Below are 21862 nucleotides of genomic sequence, written 5' to 3' on the forward strand. Positions count from 1 at the left end.
CCTTAGAATTCTGAGCTTATCTAGGTGCTGGGGACATGGTAGGCATCCAAAATGCATGCAGAATCAAAGTACAGGATCCTAAGCCTGCCCTATCCAGGGGAGCCCACCCTGACCTAGCTCCAGAGGGGGACCCTCCTCAGGGGTCACAGAAAAGGAAAATGAGCTAGCAGGTCCAGTGTGTCGTGAGGACGGATGGATGGCATGCAGAATATATGCAAATTTATATGCAAATTAATGCTCTGATTTTGCATGGACTGCCCAGGCACCTATGGAACAAACTCTGGCCAGACAAAGGATTACTGCCACGCGCCCTTCAGCTGGGCCATTGGGAGGAGCTGAGCACAGCTCAGCAAGCAGGCAGACAGGCAGTGAGTACAGCAGAGCAGGCAGTTAGCTGCGATTACCTCTTGTGCTTTGGGGCAGAGCTGAGTGGAAGCAGGTGGGGTTAAGGGACCAGAGGAGGCCCCAGCCTGAGAAGACCCTGGGAAGGGACTCAGAGCCGCCATCCCCGGCCCCACCTCTGAGGACTCGGAGGTAAGCAGTTCAGCCTACAGAGAGGGTACGTGTGAGGGGCCTCACCCCTCACACTCAGCCCAGCCACCCCACCCCAGGCCCAAATTGTTTGCACAATGAGGCAGGAAACTTGGCACGTCCTGGTTGGACCTCACACACCAGGCAGGCAGAGACTCAGGAAAGAACGAGCCCCAATGCCCACTTCTGAGCCTGTAGCCTAGTTGCAGACAGAAGCCCAGGGAGCTCCAAGATCAGGACCCCTAGATCCTTATGCTGCCCCTTGAGCTGAGTCCACCCAGCCCTAGCCCTTACCAAACCTCTGAGCTGCCATCCTCCCCACCCATGCCTCCTGAATCCCCCAGATGTATTCAGTCACCCGAAATGGTAAGATCGGTGGGCTCCTGGGGCCCAGAAAGGCAGCTGAAAAGAAGCAGCTGGTAGCCATAGAGCATCCAATCCCAGACCTCAGAGCCATCCCTACTCAAATTTCTCCGGTTCAGGAAAATGCCCCCATATTCAACCTCAGCTGTTGGGGTGAAGGCCCCATGTGTTGCTCCAGAGCCTCCCAGGAGACCCCTTGGGCCTGAGGCTGGGGCCCAAACCAACCATGTTACCTCTTTGAGGGTCGACGTGGTCTTCGGGAAAGCCCTGCCCCCTGTGAGAGAGTGGTATCTTCTTTCCAACATAGCCAGTTTCTCCTTCTCCTGCAAGCCCAAAGCGGCAGAATCAGAAAGGAGTGGGAGTGGGGCAAGGGGCCCCAAGTAAAGGGGGATCCCACCTGGCTGGCCAGTCTCCACCCCAGCCCTTCTGCACTCACCTCCCACTCGCCCAGCCCCTCGCCAGCCCTCATCCCCCGCCCAACCTGACTGGGGCTACCTTCTGCAGCAGCTGCAGGGAGGCATTCTTATCCCGGGCTAGGCGTTCTGACTCTTGCACAGCCTGGGACCGGATCTGCCCAGCCTGACTGTCCAGGACCGCCAGGCGCTCCTGGAGGAGATGGGGGGTAGTGGGTCAGACCCTGGAGAGACAGGGCTGAGCCCAAGGTGAGGCTTGGCCATCTCTGCTGCCCAGAGACCCTGGGCTTGGGTGAAGGGAATCAACTAGCCCTTCTGTTCGGCCTCATCTCACCCAAGGAAAACGCAGGCTGCTGTGGTCGGCTCCCTCACCCCTCCCTCGACCAGTGACCCCATGCCACCAGGCACACCAGCCAGAACTCAAGTTCCCAAATCTCTCTCCCCGCCCGCCCCAGTCAACGTGTCCGGAATCCCAGACATGCTGAAACGTTCTCCACCTGCCCCCGTGCTTCCATCCCACTGCCACCACCCCAACCCAGGCCCTCTGTTTCCTGGCCTGGACTTCTTCACCAGCCTCCTGCTTCCACTCTCTCAACTTTCTGATCCACCCCTACACGGCCACAGATAGCTTCCTAAAATGGACTTTGAGGTTTGTTTTCGTTTGCTTGCTTGTTTGAATTTTCTCATCTTTTTAGAATGTATATTACTTGAATAATTTTTTTTTTAATCCACGAGTAAGGGTCATCAGTCCTCTTCTCAGCAACTCCTCATTATTCACAGGATAAAGCACAAATCCCTCAGCCAGCACTCAAGGGCTCCTGGAACTGGGCCTCCACTTTCCACCCTCGCTCCTACCCTGAGCCCTCGGCGGCGTGCACTCAGCTCGGCCCTATTGTAATGTCAGCGGTGCAGGTGTACACTCCCAGGCCTTTCTTATACGGTTCTCCTTGCCAGGAATGCTGCCCTGTCTTCTCCACCCATCAAGAGCTTATTTATCCTCCAAGACCAGACCCAATGCTATCTTCTCTCCAACATCTTCCTTGATCACCACTCAATTCCTTTGCTCCTTGCTCTGTGCTCAAATTATTCCATATCACCATTTGCCTTGTATTGCTGTCACTTGTGAATATATGTCTCCATCACCACCACCCCGCCCAAGCTGTCCGATCCAAGGGCCGGGCCAGTTTCTTTTTTGTCTCCATATCCCCAGTAGGGCTTAGCGCAATGCCTGGCTCAACAATCATGTGCTAAAAGGAAACGAAAAGATAATAAGTGAGAGAGAAGGAGAGGGGCTCCGGGAAAATGGGCTGGGTTTATCCAAGGAGGGCTTCCTGAAAGAGGAGGCCTTAAACTATCACCATGAAGAGCAAGACATAGGAGAGAAGGGAGGGAAGAAGGGAGCTGTACTAAATCTGGGGTCAGCCCAAGCAGACTGAAGCAGACCAGGTGGTAATCCTCACAACAAGATCTGCAATTTACTGAGAACCTGTCAGGACCCAAGAACTCTGCTAAATGCTTTGCACGTGTTACCTCACTTAACTCTCTTACGAGGCAGATGCCTTTATGCCCATTTCACTGATAGGCAGATGCATTTGTAAGGCAGAGCAGCTCAGGGAGAGAAGCAAGGGATCTGGACTCAGGGGGAAGTCCAGTGGCTCCCCACTTACCACCAAACTAGCCCCACTTTTTGATACCCCTCCCCAAGCTCACTGCCCTCACCTCCCACCCACTCACTCCAGCCTGGCAAAGTGCACATGCATGCATATGTGTGCACGGACACTCAACTCTCAGCCACAGGTGTGTGGGCCGCCTGGCTCCTCCCCCTTCTCCTCACCCACACCTTCCTAACCCTTGCTTAACACAAGGCTCCTCCCAACTTTACATCCCCGCCCCAATACCCTGTCCTGGTCTGGCTGAGATCAGGAGACATCAGAGCATCTGGAGCTCCAGAACCAGCCAGGATGCGATACCAAATCCCCTTGTTTTACGGCTCAGCTGAGCCAGGGCTGGGCCAAGGCTGGAACCCAGGTGATGCCTTTCTAGTACCCCTGGCAGGCTCTAATATCCAGATCTCTGGTCTTTGTATGTGTCCCAGCACTTCCATCAGAGAGCTCTACAAGGGCAGGAGCAAGTCTCCTCTTCAGCGCCCTCCTCCATCTCCGTTTCTCCCTGCCCTGCCCAGCCAGGGCCCAGCTCTGAATGTGAGCCCAATCCACTTTCCAAGGGAGGACTGGGGGGAGTCAGAGCTTAATAACAATAGTTATTGTTCACCGAGTGCTTACTATGATCATGTCCTATGCTGTCTTCACACACATCATCTCCTTTATCGCTCACAACAGCCTGTTATTGTTCTTGTTTTACAGATGAGGAAACCGAGGCTCAGCAAGGTGAAGTCAAGCCGGCACTGCGGGCCTCGCGGCAGGGTTGGGGGCAGGGGGAGCGCACCTTCCTCTTGGCGATGCTCCGGAGCAGCTCGGCCTTGCTCCGGAGCAGCCCTTGGCCAGCCAGCTCGCGCTCCTCCTCCACGCGGCTCTCCCGCTCCAGCTGCTGGAACTCCAAGTCTTCAAAGAGCTTTGTCTCAGTCTCCAGGGCTTCTGCCTCCTTGAACGACAGTGACAAAGGGGATCGGGTGGTGCTCACGATACCACTCTGCGCCTGGAAGGCCAGTTCACAGAGGTGAGACTTCTGGGGGCTGGACCCGGGGAAACGGAGGAAGGGACCTGCCCCCACCCCGCCCCCTTTCCTCCGCTCGGCTCTGCCCCTTTGCCGCGCAGCGCTGCCTGCAGTAGCAGAAAGGAGAACCTCCACCCCCACCCCAACCCTTCCCTGTCCCCTCCAAGCCACAACACGGACCCTGTCGTCCGGCAGGTACTGCAGGGCCCAGGCGGTCCCGGCCCACCGCTCCTCTCTTCCGGGCGGGCGGCCCTCGGGGGCGGGGAGGGGGCGGGGGCTGGTGAAACTGACCCTTCTCAGCTGCTCCTGTAACTGTTCCCGCACTGACTCGGGGCAGTTATCGAGCTGCGTCTGGAGCTCGGCGTAGAGCGCCTGGCGGGCCTCCAGGTGCCTCCGTCCCGCGGCCAGCTCCGCCCTCTCCTGGTCGCCGGAGGGGGAGGGGGCGGGCACAGGGGAGAAACAGAACACACACTCCTCAACTCCGGCCCGGGGCAGCGGCGGCGCGGGGCGGGGCGCAGGGAAGGGGGGTGGGGTGCGGGGAAAAGAGAAAGAAGGCGGGGAATGAAAGGAGTTTAACCAGGAGAGGAGAGAGCAAACAGGAGAAAGTGAAATAAGGAGGAAGAGGTGCAGGGTGGGAAAGGCAAAGAGCTGGGGTGTGAGACAGGACTGGAGGTGCAGGCGATGGTGTCACAGGCAGGGGTGTGGGTCCCAGGCAGAAATGTTGGTCTCTTGGAGTCCCTTGAACTAGAAAGGTTTGGGCAAGTCCTAGGAAGAGGCCCTCTGTTTTCTCTCCAAACCAGTCAAAGACAAAGCTGGTTCCACATCACAAACACGGAGCCTCTAGCTGCTGTTCCTCCCCCTCTTCCGCTTCCCAGAGACCAAAATTTAACCCTGGGAAAAGGGTAGAGTTGGTGGGGATTAAATCCAGGGGTTGGGTGTGAATTGGGAGCCGAGGATGTTAAAGCTACAGCCGTGCAGTGGAGGGGACCCCAACCCAACCCCCTTGGCCTCCCCACCTCCTGCCCAGGGTGGGGGTGGGGTGCTGGCACTGCAGGCTGAACTTCAGTAGGATGAGGGTTGCAATTAGTTCGGCCCGTTGCCATGGTAATAGGAGCCCCAGGAGTGGGTACAGAGAGGAGGTGGATGGCTCTGTCTGGGGCGAGATGACACCTCTGAGGGTGGGAAGGGGGGATGCAGGGAGGAGCTGGTGAGTCACCCCTCCGAAGGACAGGCAGAGGAGAAACTGTGATTACTGATCTCAAAGCCAGAATGGGGCCATGGGCTGGGCGCTGGGGAGGGAAGCTGGGGGAACCTTCCCCACTGCCACCACCACCGTGGCCACCACCATCACCACCTCCACCTCAAATAACTGGGCCCAGAGAGAAGGCAAAGTCCATGCCTCCAGGCAATGCCAGGTCAAGGAGAAATGAGGTTAGACAGGTTCCTGCTGAAATGCTGAGCTTCACCCTGGAGTCCCTGTGCTGAACCCTGCCTCTGATCCCCCTCCACCCCACGCCCCCATCCTCATCCAGGAGAGGAGGACCTGATCAGTCCAGTTTCTGAGGTCCAAGCACTTCCCCATGCTTGGACTCAGCCTTTGCAATACCCTATGTTCTGAATGGATCAGGGGTGGGAGTGGGGAGAGACCTACCCCTTCCCACCCTCTGGTTGGAGTATCTGAAATTGGGAAGCCCCAGAGGAAAGCTAGGAAGGGTAGCCACTGTGTGGCAGAGAGCCCCTGTCCGTGCCCTCCCCAGGCCATGCCACCACCACTGGACCTCCTCGTCCCTCCACTCAGGAGGGAAGACAGGTGACGACAGCCCGCCTCTCCTCTGTGCAGGAAACTGCAAACAGTCTGTGGAGGCCGCACCCTGGCTTTTCCAAATGAGAGGAGCTCTTTGGACCGAGAGGCTCCTCGGCCAAGCATTTCCCCCAATTTTGTACCCCTCCTGCCAATGCCCCACTGAGCAAAGTGGAGCTGTGCCCCCTGCCCATTCCTTTCTGATCAAAACCCTGGGGTCCCACACCAAGAACGGAAGGAGGCAACATTAGAGGGGAGGGGCCAAGGGCACAGGGGTGCCCGTGGAGTTAGTGCAAAAGCAGGCACGGCTCAGCCCTGCCTGGGTGGCACTGGCAGTTAGGGACATGCAGAGAGCCCAGGACAGTGATTAGAGGGGGCGTTAGTGCAGGCCTGGTTGGTAAGCATGGAGTTAATTTGGCACAGAATTTGGGAGTGTGGTTTTGGGGTCCAGAGCCAAAGCTCCAAAAAACAGGGTGGGAGGGTCACAGAATTGTTAAGAGCTTCAAAACTGAGGGGCCGGAGGAAGACACTCTCAAAAAATCCAGAAGGAGAATTAATTCTTGGAAAAATACTGTCAAGTCCAGAAATAGGTGGCCCCTCTCCACTTCGGAGCTTTTGGCACGTTGTTGGACATCTTGGGCGTGGCTGACACGGCCCCTGTGGGATGGAGCGGCCCCAGCAGGCTGGCACGAAATCTGAAAGGGCCAGGGGCAGGAGCTGGGACCATCTGGGATGGGAGGCTGCAGATCCTGAAGGCTCAAGGGAAACAGAGACCTGAGGGCCATCTCCCAAAGACCACATCCTGAGCACCGGAGCCACGCTTGGAGGCGGATGTCCTCCAGATGCAGACACCCAGACCTGAATCACTCCCCAGCACCAGTGCCTTGGGCCGTGCTCACCGCCCAAGAAGGGGCTTCGGCACTTCCTAGAAGGGGCACGAAGGGCCTAGAATGGCAGGCACCCAGGCACCCAGATGTAGAACAGAGACCCAGGCAGAGGAGACCCCAGACACCAGCCCAGACCCTGGCAGCGCCCTCCAAGCTGGTACTTTCCACGGAGAATAAGGCCCCCTGCCCCAGAAGGGGCCCAGAGACCAGCCGGGCTGCAGGATGAACCATGAGGTAAGAGGTTAGGGGCCCCAGAGAAGGCATCTCTCCTCTTCTCCCAGGCCACAGGCGCCCGGCACTGAGCCAGGCCTGGGGTGGGTTACCTTGTCCCTCTCCTTTTGGATGCCCGTCTCCAAGGTCACCAGCTTCTCCTGCAGCTGGTCCAGCGCCTTCTGCTCCTTCTGCAGCAGCGCGCGCTCTGCTTCCCTCTCCCCCTGCAGCAGTGCCCGCTCCATTTCAGCCTGGAGGCAACAGCAGGGTCCATGTCAAGGCCACTCAAGGCAGCTGGACTCGGGCCACTCTGGGGCCATCACTGTGCCCGGGGAGGAGCCCAGCCAGGGCCCTCGCTCTCACCTCTCGGGCCGACTCCTGCAGCTGCTGCTCCAACTCCTTCACCCGGACTTTCAGCTGCCCCACTCGCCCCAGCACCTGAGCCCGCTCCTCTTCCAGGGCCAGCACCTCTCCCTGGAGCTTGGCACTGGGTGCATCTTCGTGCTGGAGGGGAGGGGAGCCATCAGCTAGGGAAGCCTCTAGAGCCTTCCAGGATGAGACTACGGAAACGGATCCGCATTTCTCAGGGTGCTTGGAAGGGGCAGCTGGACTGAGATAGGAGGAAGCTCCCCTCCCCGCACAGGGAGCAATACAGCTTGGCTGAAAGTAACAGACTCACCACCGGGTGCCAGGCCCGGGTGGGGCTCCAAGGAAAGCCAGGTCGTAAAGCATATTTATAGCTTGGGAAACTCATCAACACCTCCCCCTCTTCCTTGCCTCCTCTTTTTTTTTTTGGCCCTGCTACTGGATACGCGGGACCTTAGTTTCCGGAGCAGAGATCGTGGAACCCACACGCCCTGCGCGGAGTCTTAACCAGTGGACTGCCAGGGGAGTCCCACCTCCTCATTTCTACACCCTGATGTCGGCCCAAACTTCATATACTTCCCCCTCGCTGGGCCTTGGCATCCACCACACACGCGTGCCTCCTCGGCCTGCGGCAGGCCGGCCTGCGGCAGGCCACCCCGCGTCCCACCTCCTGCTGGGTCCCACCTCCTGCTGGGTCCCACCTCCTGCTGGGTCCCTGCTGGGTCCCACCTCCTGCTGGGTGCTCTCCGTGCTACTGCACTCCTCCTTGAGATTCTCCTCATCCGAGCGCTCCACAGTCTCCCACAGGCGTTGGGTGGCACCTCCAGGCTCCTCGTTGCTCCGCGCAGAGGCCCCAGTGCCCCCCACAAGGCCTCGTGAGGGCCTCCGGCCGGCCAGAGCCAAGGCTGCGGCGGCCTCCCCGATGCTGGGCAGCTCCCCGGCCTCAGGTCCCCCGTCGGCCCGGCTGTACTCGGCGCATAAATTCAGGATGGTCTCCAGGCGCTGTCGTTCCTGGGGAGGGTGGACAGAGCAGGGCGTAAGGGGAGGAGGCTGGGTCCCAGGAGGGCTAGAGCCAGGCATGGTGTCCCGTCAGGAGAGAGGACTAGGACACTAGGGGCTCGGCGTCAGAATCAAGTCAGGAGAGCCCAGAGCCCAAGGTCTGGGGAGGCAGAGGGAAGGAGGGCGGGTGCCCCAGAGGCGGGCAGGAGGAACCGGGCTGTCATGCCACCTGCCCACGCGGCCAGCCCCTCCCGTCTTCCTGTTTCCTCTCCCTTCTCATTCTGTCCCAGGGTGGGCTTCCTCGTGAACACACAGGGACACACCCAGACGCACCCAGAAACACATGCTGGTAGGCAGGTAAAGAACACAATGAGACACAGATAAACACGCAGGTGTTCATGCTGACATGGATACACGTAGATCCAAAGACACCTGGGCCCACAGAGACACCGCCGCATATCAGCACTGACACACAAAGACACAACACGTACCCCGGGCCTGTATTAACAGGCAGCTACGCACAAACACACCAGTCCTGACATGCACAAACGCACACTGGCACACACACAGATAAACACAGTCTAGCACACAGACAGGTGGGCACCGACCCACACAGGCAGGGCCGGAGCACAGACCCAGGGGCCCACAGGGACCTGACACAGGTTTACACAAAGATGTGCTTAGCATGTATACACCCTGCCCGAGAGGCCTGGGCCACAGCCCTCCTCATGCCCAGCTCAGCTCCAGTCACCCTCTGGCAGCCCCTGGCTCCTTCCCAGCAGGCCGCGCAGCTGCCAGCACTTGAACGCCTGGGCCCAGGTGTCAGTGCTCTGTGGCCCGGCTGCTGCATCTGCCCCCTTCCCACACAGCCCACCCAGATACCTCCCAGGGGCCTAAGAAGGTGAAGGAGGGATAGTACTCCAGACTTGGGGCTTCCCCCAGACTCTCTCTGTGGTCCCTCAACCTCTGGTGTCTCTCACCAGTTTGGCCAGGACCCCCCAGACACTTACCCAGCTTCCCTCCTGCTGCTTACCCAGTTCCATAGCAAGAAAACCAGGAACAGAGTCTCAGCACCCAGGAGGCTGGGCCAGTGCCCCCGCCCCTGCCCCAGGACCAAGATAAGCAGCCAGCCCGGTGGAGGTGGGAGGGGCAGGGCAGGCAGCCTCCAAGATTTAAAGTGACAGGTGGGGCAGGTAAGGGCTGGGGAGGCACGTGGCGCGGGGCAGGGGAGGGGGCGGGAAGGCTGAATGGAGTTGAGGGAGGCTGGCCCCACCACTCTGCCTGTGCCAGGTTCACTGCCCCCTCTCCAGGATGAGACCCCAGCGGGGGGCAAGCACTCTTGTCCAGGCCAGGCAAAAACAGAAGATATAGTAACTTACAAGACTGGGGGTCCTGCCTCATCCCTCCCGGACCCAACACAGACACAAGGTCCCACACCCTCACCTCACCCAAAGCTGTCCCAACCTCTTCTGAAAGGGCTCCAGGCAAACCTCCTCAGTTCCGATTCTCCTCCTCAAACCAATCCCAGTGTCCCTGGGCCCCCAGGAACCCCGTTCTTCTGCTCGCAAGGGAAAGAGGGCAGAACCTATTTTCCTGTGCACGTGCTACAGCGTGGACACACCAGCCAGCGCCCCTCAAGCTCCCTGCTCTATCTGGGGAATCCCAGCCCCCACCCAGCTCAGATGCCATCTCCAGGACAGCTGCCCAGAACTACACCCAGCCCCCAAAGGCACCCACATGTGTGCGCATTCACACACACACACACACACACACACACACACACACACACACCAGCACACAAAATCACTATCACACAGACTGACCTGGATCAGCCAGGGGCTGCCCATCCTGTTCTCTTCTTCTCCCCCTGCCACCCCCATTTCCAGATGATCCAGCATGGGCCAGGATGAGCAGCTCCCACCCACTTATAGAGGCCAAAGAGAAGCAAGAAAGAAGGACCAGAGGCTTTTCTAAAGAATAAGCCTTGGAGAGACAGGAGACGTGGGTTCCAATTCCAGCTCTGCCAGCACTTGCTGTGTGACCTTGCACAAACCCATTCCCCTCTCTGGGCTTCAGCCTTCTAATCACTGAGACCTGCTTCTCAAACTGAGACGTACAAAGCTTCATCATAAACGTGCTATGTTTTCCTAGAGCTTCATTGTGTTCAGGTACATAACGTGAAACTTCTTTTATACATGAAAACAAACACTGTGTTATGGAATAAATGCAAAGTGAGCTTGAATTTGAAATAAGGCCTTAGAGACGTCAAAGAAAGTTCTTGTTCAGGGCACCAGAGCCTTGAGATACTGGTCACTACGGTGTATCCCGGAAGTGGAGAAGCTTGGGAAGCCCAGGCCCTGTCCACGGGCCCCTCCCTCCCTGCCAGCTGGCCCGCCCACACCCTGGCAGAGCCCCTGTCATGGATGCCAGCGGCCTCCCTGGCATCCGCTCACCAGCCTCTCCATCTCCTGCTCCCGAAGCCGCTCTTGGCGCTGCCGCCGGTGGTACTCCAGGAGGTCATCCTCGTTGTCACTGATCTCTGTGATGCTATTTTTCCGCTCCCGAGTGACAGGCACCCGCAAGTCCCCGCTGGAGAGCTTCCTCTGGGCACGGGGGCTCTGGTGGGGTGAAGCCCCAGTCAACGAGCCCAGACTATAAGCCGGGCTCAGCCTGCCACTGAAGCTGCCCTTGCGGGGTGCCAGGGACTCCCCTAGTGTGGGTGAGGGGCTCCGTGTCCTACGGCCCCGCGCCCCCAGCGTCACAGAGAAGTCCTCTGGTGAAGCCCCATGGGCTGCCCAGCGCCGGGGTCGGGGACTCTCTGCCACTTCCCTGGTTAGTTTGGGATCTGGGGTGGTCCGAGCGGGCATGGGGGAGAGAGCCCTTCGGGACAGAGATGGACTCAAGGGAGGCAGTTCTCTCATACTGTCCAGGCCCCGCCGGCCTAGGCGGGGGCTCTCGGGAGGTTGCAGCGTGCGGGTAGCGGACCCATCGGAAAATGTTCGGCCCACCAGCTGGCGTGAGGGGCTGGTTGTCAACACCCGCTCAGTGCCCGGCAGCTCCCGGAAAGGGCTGGGAGGGCGGTCCTGGAGCGTGCCAATCTTGTTTCGAGGAGCAGGGACTGGTGGCTGGAATTTGGGGCTGCCAGGAATGCTGGTGGGTTGGCCACGGGCACCGGAAGCCTGGTATTCACTCAGGCCAATCGCCACCAGGGGCAACTGCCCCCCCGCCCGGGGGCTCTCGGTGGCTCTGCAGGCCACTGCCAAGACAGTGGCTGCAGGGCTGTCTGTCCGCAGACCTCGGAGGCCAGGGCTGGGCGGCCTCTCGTGACCCCCCTTCCTGCCCAGCCGGGGGCTCTCAGAGGGGCGAGCACCACTGGGTCGGGACTGTGAGGGCTGCAGGGCCAAATGGTAGCTAGAGGACCGGGCAGGCACCAGGGGGGGCATGGAAGGGGCTGGCTCCTGCCCACTGGGGGAGTGGCTGGCACAGCTCCCACTGCTGGCTGGTGAGGAGAGCGGAGAGAAGGCTGGAGAGGTGTTCTCATAGCTGGAGCCCACGGACATGGCGCCAGGGCTGGTCGGGGGGGACAGCAGGTAGCGGCCACCATTGGCCATCGGTGACAGTGGGGAAGTGGCGGCAGGCTTCTTGCCAGCAGCTCCAGGCTCCTCGAGCACCAGTGAGTCCATGATCTCCTGCAGGTCCTTCTCAATAGAGCTCACCAGGGAACTGTGGCTGCCACAGGCTGAGGGTCCCTGGGTTGCAGGCTGTGGGGTGTGGTTCCCGTTCACCAAGCTTTGTGATTCTGCTGAAGGAAAACGCAAAGAGGCCTCAGGACCTGGTCGGCGTCTCCTAGGCCCTAGGGAGCTGCATATGCACAAGAGCGAGCACTCCCACGTCCTGCCAGCAGAACAGGGCTAGAAAGGCTCTGGAGAAGCAGCCAGGAGATCTGGGTCCCAGCGCCAGCTCAGCCACTAACCTGCTGTGCAACTTCCCCAAGTCACTTGCCCTTGGTTTTGCCGTCTGTGAAGGAAGAGGGGTCTCCTGGCTCTGACATTTTATGACTTAGGACAGAGTCGGCAACACGGCCAGGCACTCACCCTAAGACTAGGTTCCTCCCTGCCTTGGTTTCCTCAACCTCCTCAAGCTCCACTTCAGGAAGGGCAGGTGGACCTTCTGCAAAGGGCATGGGGGCACGCTGGGGAGCGGGCCAGAAGTTCCGGGGAGGAGGTGGTCCCAGTCCAATAGGACATCAGGGCCTCCCAACACAGCAGCCGAGACCCAGGAAAACACACACACAGATCCTCCAGGGCTGGGCGAGGGGTGTGTGCAGCACCACTTTATCCAGTCAGAGGCAAGGGAGGGGCCTGGCCCTAAAGGCCAGTTCCTGGAAGCCAGGCTGGGCAGCAACTAGGTGCAGCTCAGTGCCTCCAATTAGCCCGTTAAGCCATGCCAGCAAGAGCCTGCCTTTGCCCTGCCCCAGCCCTTGTCAACCAACCAGGAGTCTCTGAAACCACTGCCCCAAACAGCTGAGGGAGTGGCATGACAAGGCCAGGGTGGGAGCAGGGTAAAGCTACCCAGGGAGTGGACTGGGAACCCAAGCTTCTGAGCCTCCAAGGGCCTAGAAAGGAGAAGAAAAAGGCTTTGCAAGACTGAGTCTGGGTCCAAAATTATGGGGACTGTGTGGGACCAAAGGCAGAGGGGTTGCCGTGGATACTGGTGATCCTAGGGACCACCCATCTTTCCTCAGATCCCCAAATGATCCATTGAAGCCACTGATGCCACCCTGCTAGGTGCACCTGACATACATGTCCACCTGTCCCAGTAGCACGCTGACACCTGTCATCCTACAGCCATCTGAATACCCGTGCAAAGTCTGGGGTGGCAGGCCTATAGGCAGCCTCCTGATCTGCACCCAGCCCCCTAGGCAGCTGGGCTGAGGGGGGCTGTGCTGGCTCCCTGGGACAATCACCCAACTCTCCTCTGGGGATCAATAATTCACACACAAACTGCAGCTGCTCCACTGAGACATCAGCTGGCATGGCATGGCCTGGGGGTGGGGCAGGGCCCAAAGACATGATCACAAGCAGGTGGGACCCCCCCTCCCCGCCCCAGAGCTTACAGCAGCTCAATTGGATGCTTCCTTCTGCCCCCACAGGCCACCCTCAAGGGTGAGGCTCCCTGGTAGTGACATAAGAGGGTCAGGGTCCCAGACACCAAGGTGGCACCTTCCAGGGCAGTGGGACACAGGCCGGCACAGCCCCCCATCCCTCAGGCACATGATTCCCCAATTCCAGCCAAGCAGCACTTCTTGGATCTCTTCCAGTGGTCAGACTGCCTGGCACTCTCCACCAGTGGCCCATGGCAGGTGGCAGCAAGCCCAGATCATGGGTGTTGTCCTGCCCTGACACTGCAAGTGTGGCTGGAGGCTGGAATGGACAAGAAGGAGGACTGTCCACGGGGTGCCGCCAAACTAGCCACGTGCCCCAAGTGGGTACGTACCCGGGCCAGGACTGTAGGTGGGTCCAGGGGCCCGGCCCCCTGCCGGAATCATGCTCTTCATCCACTTGGCTTCAGCCGGGTGGTTAAAGCGGAGGAAGGTGGACTGACCCAGGCACAACATGCAGCCTGCAGAGAAACCAAACGCTCGGAAGGGCAGGCAGAGCTGAGGCAGCCCTCACCCCGCAGCACAGCAGGCTCAGCCCGGGCTCCGAAGAGTCATCCCCACCTGCACTCAGCGGCACCCACTGGCTCCACACCTGACTCCCCCCGTGCCGGAGGCCCCAGCCCAGCTCCACAGCACAGGGCCAAGGGGAAAGAGCTCTGGTTTGTAAGTCCTAGTCCTAAATTTCCTTCATACTACCTGTGAGATCTTCAGGTAAAGTCACTTCACCTCCTGAGTCTAGTTCTCTCATCAGAAAAATGAGGACAAAACCACTGACCTTGCAGAGTTAGAAAGACAGTGCATGCCAGTGCTCTGTAAGCGGAGAAGGCTCTCCAGAGAACACAGACACCCATGTGCCTCCCATCAAGATCCACCTATCTGCCACCTGGGTGGAAGGGTCAGTTTGAGAGGCAGCAACTTCCAGGATCACACAAAAGCTCTGAGACAGGGGACAGGGAAACACCATGGATCGGTCAGATGCCCCTGCGGGGACCAGAATTCGCTTCCTTAAGAGAGCTGCCCCCCTTTCTGACAGCCAGGAGCGACCGCTACCCTCCTTCTCTCTGTCAAAGCGCTCTCTGGCCTGACATCGTCCTGCTCCTTGGTCTCCCCTGGAAGGCAGCCAAGCCTAGGCCAGTGGGCCCAGCCTCAACCAAGCACATTCCCAGGCAGTAGACACAAGCCCAGTCCTGCCCAGGAAGTGTGAGTGCATGGAGGGGGGAGGGCAGGTGGGAGCCAGAAAATGTAGCCAGGGGCACCGGGAGTGTGCACGGTGACAGGTGTGCGCACCGCGCCTAAGCCTGTCTGGCAGAACTCCTCCTCCCGGCCACACCAGGTGCTAGAGGGCTTCTGCACAAGATGCTCTGTTGGGAGAAGCCAGAGACCTGGTGGTCTCTACCACCCACTCTTCCAATTTGTCCATGTCCTTGGCCCCTGGCCCCAGGCTCCTCTCTACCCTATCTGGTGCCACTTGGCACCCCAAGCTTCATGCCAGTCTGAGCTAAGACTGGCAGGGAAGTCTACATTCCTGGACGCTGAGACAGTTCAGCTCAGGCAGGCCACAAGGGCATGGGGCATCCCAGACCACGTGGGTACCTTGGCCGCCCACTGAGGCGCTCAGGAGCCTGTTGGGGGGCCCTGGGCATTGCCACGGAGGGGGGGCTAGCAAGCTGAGAAGCCCATAGCAGACAACATAGTAGACAAAACCACCCACTTCTCTGGCAAACCCACGGGCCCTCCCAGGCAGGCACCAACAATTCTAAAGGCTGATGGGTGGTTAGGAAAGGAGGGAGCCTTCCCTGCCAAGCCACCAATCAGAGGCGCTGATCACAGAGTAATCATAACCGGAATAAATAAGAGCCAGCCACACTGTCCACCTAATTACAGCCACAGCTGTTTCAGAAAGAACCCTGCATTCCCCGCCCCCTCCTTTCAGCCATTTAACAAGCTAATTAATGATGAGTTTGCAGGGTCTAGACAGACCCACTCAACCCTAGGTTGATGGGGGGCAGGGAGGGGGGGCGGGGCAGATCGGGAGCCTGACCACATAGTCCAGACTGGGAAGGAGGTGGGGAGTCTGGGTGGATTCCAGCCCATCAGTGCCAGGCCCACCCAAGGAGGCTGTGGGCACCTACGGACCCCGGCCCTGGCCCCTATAGCTGTGAGTTCCCTGCCCCTCACCCTCCTCTATACAAGGGGTGTGGCTATGCTGCCTCTGGGGCTATAAATAGGTGATGCCAGGCAGCAGAGCTGGATCTGTATTAATAGAGCGGGCAGGAGGGCAGCGGGACTGACTGCAGCTCAGCTCCTGCCCAAATTAACTTTCTATTTGCACTCAGGGGCCCCAGGCATGGCCCCAACTCTGGTCCCATGCCCCCAGGGGCCTGGCAAGCCTGTTTCTGGGAAGAAACCTCCTCTCTGCCCACTCCTGCCCCACACCTCCAAAGGTCAGCCCACTCACGAAACCCAAGAACCCCTTCTCATCCAGGCAAAGTTGTGTTTGTGCCCCTCCTCCCCAAAGGGGCTCAGGGCCGAGCTGTGTGCAGGTGGGTGCACATCTGGAGGGAAAAAAACAAACGGGGCAAAAGAGAGGGTGGATCCTATCTCTGAGAGATGCAGGGGGGAAACACTACACACAAACACACTCTCATCCCGGCTCACACACACACACACTCAGAAACACACAGACACACAGATATAGGCAGACAGCCTCACACTCAGAGCGACAGTCACTGCCCTGCTGGCCACACAAATAGAATGAACTGGCCAAAAGGAGGCTGGGGCGAAGGGAAGATGGGAGGAGGGGCCTTGGCTCCTTCCATCCGAGACCCCTCTGAGCCGTAACACAGGCTCCGCTCATCCTAACCAGGACCCCTCAACCCCGTAGAGAGGCAGGTCCCACGAAGGGGACCGCCTAGTGCTGGGGAAAATGAAGTCTGCCCCGCTGAGGAGTGGCCCCAGCCCAGGCGCCCCACTTAGATATGTTCAGGGCTCACACACACGATCGAGCCTCACGGCCTCAAGCTCCCAAGCGGGGCCAGGGACCCGATCCCCCTCCTCGCATGCTTCCCCACCCCCTCCACGCCCCTCCCAGCCCGAGCTGCTCCGCGCCCTGCTGCCGGGGCTGCGGCCGCCGGGGGCTGAGGACTCACCACCGAATCCGGACCTCCGGAACGCTCGCCCCTGCTAGCTCGAGCCTTCCAGGTCCCCGGCCCGCCCCGGGCCTTTGGAGAGGCGGGCCGACCTCCCGCGCCGCCGGCTCCGGGCTCGGAGCAGCGAGCGGCGAGGCAGCGAGCAGCCACCAATGCCCGGGGAGGGGCGGGCCGGCCACTGGCGGCGGGGGAAGGGAGCCCGGGAGGGAGGGACAAAGGAGAGGAGGAGGGGAAGAGGAAGTGATGGAGGAGAGGAGAGGAGAGGAGAGGAGAGGAGAGGAGAGGAGAGGGGAGCGGGATGGAGAGGGCGGGGCGGGGCGGGGCGGGGCGGGGGAGATGCGGGGAGGGAGCCAGCTCAGAAGTCCTGAGCCCGGGTCAGGAGTAGAAGTGGGGCAAGGAGGAAAGGTTCCAGGGAGATGACAGAGAGAAGGACAGGTGAGAGGTAGATACAAAGGCCAGAGGGTGAAGAGCCAGGAGGCAGAAGTAAGGGGAACTGGGGTCTCACTGAGACCCCTCTGTGGCCAGAAGCCACCAGAGGCCTAGGAGGGGGCCGGCCCAGCCCCTGGCTGGTCACTTTGGGCCAGTCACACCCTCTGGCCTCGGGTTCCTTATCAACAGAGTGAGGAGGCTGGCTTGATGACAGCAGAGGTTAAGCTCTGACAGTCCATGGCTCCATATATTAGAGAGAAGAGTGAAACTCCTGGGAATCCAGCTAAGTCACTGGGTCCAGCTCTGGCCCTCAGTCTGCCACCCTGACAAGTGCAGGCCAAGGCAGTGCTGTGTGCAGTGTGCGCAGCACTGAGCCCGGCCCCTGACTCCACCCTAAACACCTCCTCCTTTGCCCCCCTTACCCCCACCCTCCCAGCAGTTCACCTCGCCCCATGACCCACACTGGACCAAGGCCCTGCCTCTTCCAAGCCAGCCCACTTCCCTGGGGCTCCAGAAGCCAACCCACCTCCTTCCAACCACAACCACCGGTCGTGCTAGCCCCGTAAAGAGCTCTTTCACCCCAGGGAGGTACCCTTCCCATCTGCAAACAGTGCCAGCCGCCTCTGGAGCCCCCAGGACCAGGCTGAGGTTCTGGGCCAGCCAAGTACCTACCACCCAGCCTGGGTCCCAGAAAGTTCCTCTCATTCCAGGGACTGGCCTCTGGACACCAGAACCTTAAGGGACACACTGTGTTCTCTCAGACGTCTTCTGTATGCTCAGTGCTCACGTAGCCCCACACACTTTCTCCCAGGCACACACCAACACCTGCTCAGTCACACAGACACCACTCGGCCGTGCATACTCTAAATCACACAGACACCCCAGTTAAACACGTCCTGTCTCCCACACACATTTATTCTCAAACATACCACCCCTCAGGCACCAGCCCCCCTCTTGGTTATACCCTCACTCAGGCACAGATAACCTTTCACTCAGTCCCCAGAGAGACTCTGAAGTCAAAAGTCAGCCTCCTTAGAGAAACAGTCAAACAATTTTTCCACCCTCACTGAACTCCTACCCACCCAGCCATACTACACACACACACACACACACACACGCACGCACGCACGCACGCACGCGCGCACGCCCCCGCACACTCATATACTCACATACAGCTTACTCCCCTTCTGAAGGAAAAAGGAAAACCATATAGGGTCAAATGCAAAATAGGGGGAGGGTTTAAAAAAAAAAAATCTCCTCAGGAAATGTGATTCATCAGTCTGGAAACTGTGACGGCCAGCTGGACAGACCCAGACGGACACAGAGGATACCGCCAGGGAGAAATGGGGCAGGAGGCAGACACAAAGAAGTGGGGAGCTAGGAGCATTTGCTTTTTCTCTCCTTCCTTTGAGCTTTATTAGTCAAGATCTTTATCAGTCTTATAACAGAGGACAGTTGGAGGCGTCACTCCCATTTTACAGAAGGAATAACTGACAGCTGTGTGGAAGAGGAAGAGGCTCAGTGTCCTGGATCCCAGAGGGAGGCAGCTGGATAACTCAGGAATCCTGGCTCGCCAGCCACATTCCAGGGAGCCTCCCTGCTGGCCCTCAGAGAAGCCCCTGCCCACCAAGGAGGCGCCTGGGGAGTGAAGGAGACTCCAACGAAGGGCTGGCAGTGAATGCTGGGAGAGGATGAGGACCTTCTGTCTAGACAGCCTGGTCCCTGAGCTTCATGGCTTTCCGGGCCCTTCCCTACTTGGTCCCCTCCCAGATCTTTCATGTGGTCTGGCGATGTGGTCTCGGGGCGGGACAGCCTAGACCCAGATATGATATTCCTCCTCATTTCCTTGGTCCTCTTCCTAGCTCCACCTCTTGTTCTGTAGAGAGAGGGCAGCGTGGGATGTCCCGGGATACCCGGGGATAGGACTGAAAGCAGGATCTTCCTGGCCCCCATGTCCATAGCTCTAGCTAAAGGTTGGCATCTGTTTTCTGCCTGCTTCCCCCCACCCCCTGGCCAGGCATATTCCTGCTGGAAGAGCCTGTCACTGCCACCCTGCTCGTGATGACGTGTGCCTCTCCAATTGCCTATGGCTGGGCCCAGTGCCCAGAATGATGCATCCAAAGCCCGGCCCAGCCAGAGAGGGCTCCTTGTTATTTCTAGGGTAGCCCTCTGTTTTTCAAAGAGGGGGGTCCCCCCTACAAGGCTGGATCGGGGAAACAAGACAGGGAAAATGATCCTCTTGCATATACGCCCACAGATAGGCACGTGGCCAGTGAGTTCTCATATCCTCACAGGCGCACACACGGACTTCGTTACCATCAGCCCTGAGTTCACCCCTGCCCCCAACTTGAACACTCTGATCCATAAACACAAGGAAAGACACAAACACAAAGATACACAAGCCCAGAGGCACAAACACATCCGGAGATACATAAACACACTCCAGTTACACAGACACATAGAGATAGCACATGCACCCCCGAGCCACCCAGTTTCCAGGGAAACGCGCTCCCAAGAATGTCCGGAGTGGGGCCAGGCAGGGCTGGGCTTGGTGCCTTGCTCCAGAGATGAGACAAGGAAACCCTCAGCTCCTGGAGCCCAGGGGAGGGGTAGTGCTGGGGAGAAGAACACCCGTTCCTTTGTGCCTCTGCCTACCCCTCCCCAGGCTGCCAAGCTTCTGAGACAGGCGAGCCTAGACAAGGCAGCTATGGGGGTGGAAGGGAGCAAAAGGGAAGGGGGTTTAGGGTCAGGAGAGAGTGGGAGGGTACATAGTTGGCAGGGTGGGCTTTTGCCTGGGCAAGAGTTGGGGGTCACTTGGGCCACAGGAAATGCCTAAGAATTCCATCTTGGCCCAGGCCCTCCCTCTTCTCAGGGAGCTAAATGCTGCCCTGGGAAGACCAGGCAAGAGAGGCCTACAGAGCATCGGTTCCTCCACCCTGCTCACAACGCACAGGGGAAGAAAATTCTTGCTCATGAACGTGAGGGATTTGGGGCTGGGCTCTTTCTCCAGCCTTCTTTGAACTCTGCCTCTGCCTCTCCTTGCTGTTCTACTATCTCACTTCCACGTACCCAAATCTTGGGGAAGATGCTCTCTTTGAGATGGAAGAGTACGGTCAGGAGCCAGATGGCATCACAGCCAAAGCCTCAATTTATGGGGGTTCCTCCTCTATCTGGAGTCAGAGAAGCCCTGGAGGAGATGAGGGCCTGTCTGCTGCTGCTCCTGGCAGACCTGTCTCCCTGGAGTCAGTTGTCCCCCTGACACTCCCAAAGGCAGGAAGGTTGGGTCTCCTGGGTCAGCCCTGAAGGGAGAGACCCCAAGAGGTGTGAAGAGAAGGAGAGAGGGAAACAGTGGAGTGGGTGGGATTTCCACTACAAAGGAGCTTCCAGCCAGTAGGAGGTAAGAGTCCCAAGAAAACACTGCCAGGACACGGGTCCTCCTACTTAGAGCCAGGCTTAGTCCAAAGCTCCATCCTCTACCCCCCACCCAAATCCACTTTTGTCATCCCCCTAATACGGTGCTTCACTCTATACATTGATGTCCAGGGCAAACACACCTGGTTTATCAGAGTGCTACCTGGCCAACCCCTTACCTGCCTGCTCACCATAGTAACCGGAGGCCCAGTTTTTAGAGCTCCCTTACACAACAGAATGGCCTGTTGCTTTGGGAAACAGGGTGGTAACCATATTCATGACCCAAAAGCTACTGTCAACAGTGTTTTAACAGGAGTGAGCGTGTCCTCAGATTCTGCCATCAGATTTTGCCCTTGTCCCATCGCCATTGTCCTCAGCAGCTCCCCAGCCTCAACAGCCTTTCAGAACAACTCCCTCCTGGCACCATGGAGCCATGTGCCACTTTCCCCTCGCTGCTGCTCCAACTGCTCTCCCCTAACGACCACGAGTGACCACTGCACCACTCCCCATGCCCTCTGAGAGCAGGAAGCAGGCCCTCTTCTCTCCCCACGGTGGCAGGGTGGGGGTGACCAGAGAAAAGCAGGTTGAAGACAAGTCTGGATGCTGGAGGGGTTTCGAAATGCACCCGATCCAGATGCACCTGAGCACCCCACCCCCAACTTGGCCACTCAGGCGGTTACCATGGCAACCAACACAGCAGGCTTCCCCTGCACCTGTCATGCACAAGCTTTTAAACAGCTCCCTAGGTTCCGGGCTGTCAGAACTTACCCTGAGTGAGTCGGGTGGGCTGCCGGACCAGGAGCCCATCAATAGTGCAGGCATTGCCGCAGGGGTAGAGGGTGAGGGTGCCCCGCAGGTTCTCGATGTAGCAGTGCTCTGGAGCCAGGCCTGGACCCTGCAGTGAGATGTCCCTGGCTGCAGAGCCAATCACTGTCCTCCCTGAAGACAGGAGGCAAACTGAGTCAGAGGGGTAGTCCAGGCTGAGCTGGCAGAGAGGGGCAAGGAGGGCCACACTGGAAATCTACTGCCACCTCCTACTCCAGGGAGAATCACGGGCCACATCTTTGGGACCCCTGAGCCTGGTCGAGACAGTAAGGGGTAGAAGCTCTTCTCAGACCCAGAGATGAAGGCCCAAAGGGCACAGTGGATCCACAGATAGAGTAGGGTAGGGGGACTTTTCTGCAGACCTTCCCTTTGTCCACCCAGTCCTCCCTCCCTAAGACCTTTTTCTCCTTCCCCATTCTCCCCCATCTTTTCCTCAAACTCTCTCAGCCTCCTTCTTCTCTCCCTCCCTTCTGCCACCTGCAACCCTTGCCCTCCCTCACTCCCCTCTCTTCAGTTCAACTCTCCCCGGGCTTCCGCAGACACAGCCCCTCCCCCTGGCAGAGCCCCTGGGACCGGTATTTGGAGAATGTGGGGAATGTAGTATCACCCAGGCAACAAGTGCAACCTCGAGAGCAGAGAGGAAG

General features: G+C 58.9%; 1 protein-coding gene across 24 annotated transcripts in view; it reads right to left on the minus strand.

The window, feature by feature from the left end:
• Positions 1-21862, minus strand: part of PHLDB1 (pleckstrin homology like domain family B member 1) — a 49842-nt gene that overhangs the window by 16805 nt on the left and 11175 nt on the right. For 10 of the 24 annotated variants that reach the window (XR_012333300.1, XM_073808123.1, XM_073808121.1 and 7 more), the window contains 10 exons: positions 21162-21332; positions 13740-13865; positions 10697-12045; positions 7974-8255; positions 7242-7382; positions 6992-7129; positions 4161-4400; positions 3753-3908; positions 1390-1500; positions 1128-1217 (listed from right to left, as the gene is read on the minus strand). Coding sequence is in view for 23 of the 24 variants with exons in the window: in XM_073808123.1 (XP_073664224.1) it covers positions 1128-1217; positions 1390-1500; positions 3753-3908; positions 4161-4400; positions 6992-7129; positions 7242-7382; positions 7974-8255; positions 10697-12045; positions 13740-13865; positions 21162-21332 (2804 nt within the window). In the remaining variant the exon portion in view is untranslated. Of the gene's footprint in view, positions 1-1127; positions 1218-1389; positions 1501-3752; positions 3909-4160; positions 4401-6991; positions 7130-7241; positions 7383-7973; positions 8256-10696; positions 12046-13465; positions 13521-13739; positions 13866-14179; positions 14271-16553; positions 16720-21161; positions 21333-21862 lie in introns of those variants that run through there. The other 14 variants (XM_073808125.1, XM_073808119.1, XM_073808117.1 and 11 more) reach the window with 12 other exon arrangements.

This window comes from Tursiops truncatus, chromosome 8 (genome assembly GCF_011762595.2).
Source record: "Tursiops truncatus isolate mTurTru1 chromosome 8, mTurTru1.mat.Y, whole genome shotgun sequence".
NCBI classification, from domain to species: domain Eukaryota; kingdom Metazoa; phylum Chordata; class Mammalia; order Artiodactyla; family Delphinidae; genus Tursiops; species Tursiops truncatus.